Source organism: Morus notabilis, unplaced genomic scaffold (genome assembly GCF_000414095.1).
Source record: "Morus notabilis unplaced genomic scaffold, ASM41409v2 Scaffold93, whole genome shotgun sequence".
NCBI lineage: Eukaryota > Viridiplantae > Streptophyta > Magnoliopsida > Rosales > Moraceae > Morus > Morus notabilis.
In genome coordinates, this window is record NW_010364330.1 from 527415 (window position 1) to 529959 (window position 2545).

Consider the following 2545-nt stretch of genomic DNA (forward strand, 5'->3'; position numbering starts at 1 on the left):
TTTTGCACTGGTTTTATTAATGAACCTATAGACGTGAAACATGTACCGTTTGAGGTGTGGTGTAACAACAAATTTATTTTATGTGGCAATGGATTCATAATGGTATAACAACAAGGAATTCAATTAACCAAACCAATTGTTACATTGTTCCAAAGTAATATAATTGTTATAAACAGTAAATGCTCTACAAAGTTAGGATAAATCATGTTGTTAAATTACCATATGAAAACTTTTTTATGCTAGGGCTACCTTATTGGTAGTATATATTTCTAAATATTAGATTAGATCTGGTTAAAATATTATCAAAATAAAAAAAATAAACAAACTTAACAGAACTCTACCAATATATATGAATATAAATAAATATAAAATTTTCAGTTTTGTTACCTTCCGAGGAAAAAAAAATAGTTTTTCAATCATAGGTGGTTTATATGTGAATTGTGGGAAACACCTGCTAGAAGCACTGTTTTGAGCAGACTGTTGGTAGAGCAGACCCGTGCTTGGGTCCAAGTATTTAGTGCAAGTAGTGCCTAAAACTGAGAAGATGTTTAGTTCATAAATTAGAATTATGATATTATAATTATTTTTTATTTATGTGTATTTTTTATGAGAAAAAATATTATATCGAATCATGAATTATGATTCAAATCATGGTATGAATCTCCTTACTAAATGTTTCTTAAATAATAGATCTTAAATGGAAAGAAATTAATGAGAAATAAATAAATCATTAAAAAAGGAAAGAAATTAATGAGAAATAAATAAATCATTGAAAAAAAGGAAAGAAATAAATTAGCTTGCAAACCGAAAATAAAAACAAAAACTTATCAAAAATTAATAAAAATTAAATAAAAACAAAAAAACGAGGGCAAAGTGGTAATTGAAGGAAAGGTGTTGTCAATCAATAGAAAAGAGTGAAGAAACAAAATCATGTTATTCCCTCATATTTTTAACCCAATCGCTTTATCCTGTCTCCATCCATCATCTCTCTCTCTCTCTCTCTCTATCTTTCTCTCTCTATTTCACTGTCAACCTCTTTCTGTTTCCACAAAAGCCCAAAAGCACCTTCCTTGCCACTTACCCCATTTTCACATTTTTTTACCATTTAAAATTTAAAAAAGAAAAAAAAAAAACCTCAGACTCTCTTTTCTATTTTTTTTGCTTCTACTGTATTTGGAAAAAAAAAAAAAAAAAAAAATCTGCCAGTTCTACGTATAGTACTCCTCTCTCTGTATAATATCATATGTTCTCAGAAAATAAAAGTTATACACATCATAACCCCTTTAAAGGGTTTTCTAGGATTAATCAAACAAAAGATACTAAAGAAAGAAAAACATCAGCAGTTTTAAGCGAAAGAGAAAGGGATTGAAGTTAGCCCTAGTATACTGGTCCAAGTCCTACTATTACTACTACTGTTGTTTTCCACCCTCCTATATATTATCATCACCAACCCTATTCTCTCTCTCTCTCTCTCTCCCCTCTCACTCTCTCTCCTCTTTTTTTTCCCTAATAAACAGCACTAACATCTTATGCAAGTTTCACCTCAACCAGTCCTTTGATGATTTGAAGCTCCAAAGTCACATATCATATCCTCAATTCTTCATCCTCGAAACCCAGAAATGATCCCCTTATGGAAACAAAACCCTTAGCTATTAAAAACTATTACTGATATTATTCAAACTCCAAAAGTAGTATTGATCCAATTAAGATCTCAAAAAAAAAAAAAAAAAACCATGGATTCAGTCCAAGAATTTGAAACCTCAAACAGTACACAAACCCCATCAACCCTACTAGTGAACATCAACCTCAACCCTACAGATCATACAAGTATTATTAGCAACACCGCGAACTCCTCGTCGTCGTCGTCGTCATCGTCGCCATCGTCTTCGTCGTCGTCCCCGACAACTCTCAGCCGCTACGAGAACCAGAAGCGGCGGGATTGGAACACCTTCGGGCAGTACCTGCGGAACCACCGGCCGCCGCTCTCGCTGGCCCGGTGCAGCGGGGCCCACGTGCTGGAGTTCCTCCGGTACCTCGACCAGTTCGGGAAGACAAAGGTGCACACCCAGCTCTGCCCTTTCTTTGGCCATCCGAACCCCCCGGCGCCCTGCCCCTGCCCGCTCCGCCAGGCCTGGGGCAGCCTCGACGCCCTCATCGGCCGCCTTCGGGCCGCCTTCGAGGAGCACGGGGGCAAGCCCGAGGCCAACCCCTTCGGCGCCCGGGCCGTCAGGCTGTACCTGCGAGAGGTCCGGGACTCGCAGGCTAAGGCCCGGGGGGTTAGCTATGAGAAGAAGAAGAGGAAGAGACCGCCGCAGCCTCCCGCGGCGCTTCCGCCGACAGGACCCGGCCCGGCTGCTCCGGGTGCAAGTGGTTAGTAAGAATAATTATAAGGTGTTTGTGTTGAAAAAAGAAAAAATGGAAGGAAAATTAATTATTCTATGTTCCGATGAAGAAGGGTAGCACTATATATACTTTCTTTTACCTTATAATGTTCTAAGGTTTGTGAATTTTTTATTTGTGTTGTTCTGATATGAATATAATATGA

The 2545-nt window shown here is 38.0% G+C and overlaps 1 protein-coding gene across 1 annotated transcript; it reads left to right on the forward strand.

Annotated features, from left to right (window-relative positions):
- Positions 1 to 1284: 1284 nt before the first annotated feature.
- On the forward strand, positions 1285 to 2545 carry LOC21404302 (protein LIGHT-DEPENDENT SHORT HYPOCOTYLS 4). The gene has a single exon (XM_010106455.2). It carries the CDS (start codon positions 1734 to 1736, stop codon positions 2373 to 2375), a length of 642 nt encoding a protein of 213 aa, XP_010104757.1. The 5' UTR covers positions 1285 to 1733; the 3' UTR covers positions 2376 to 2545.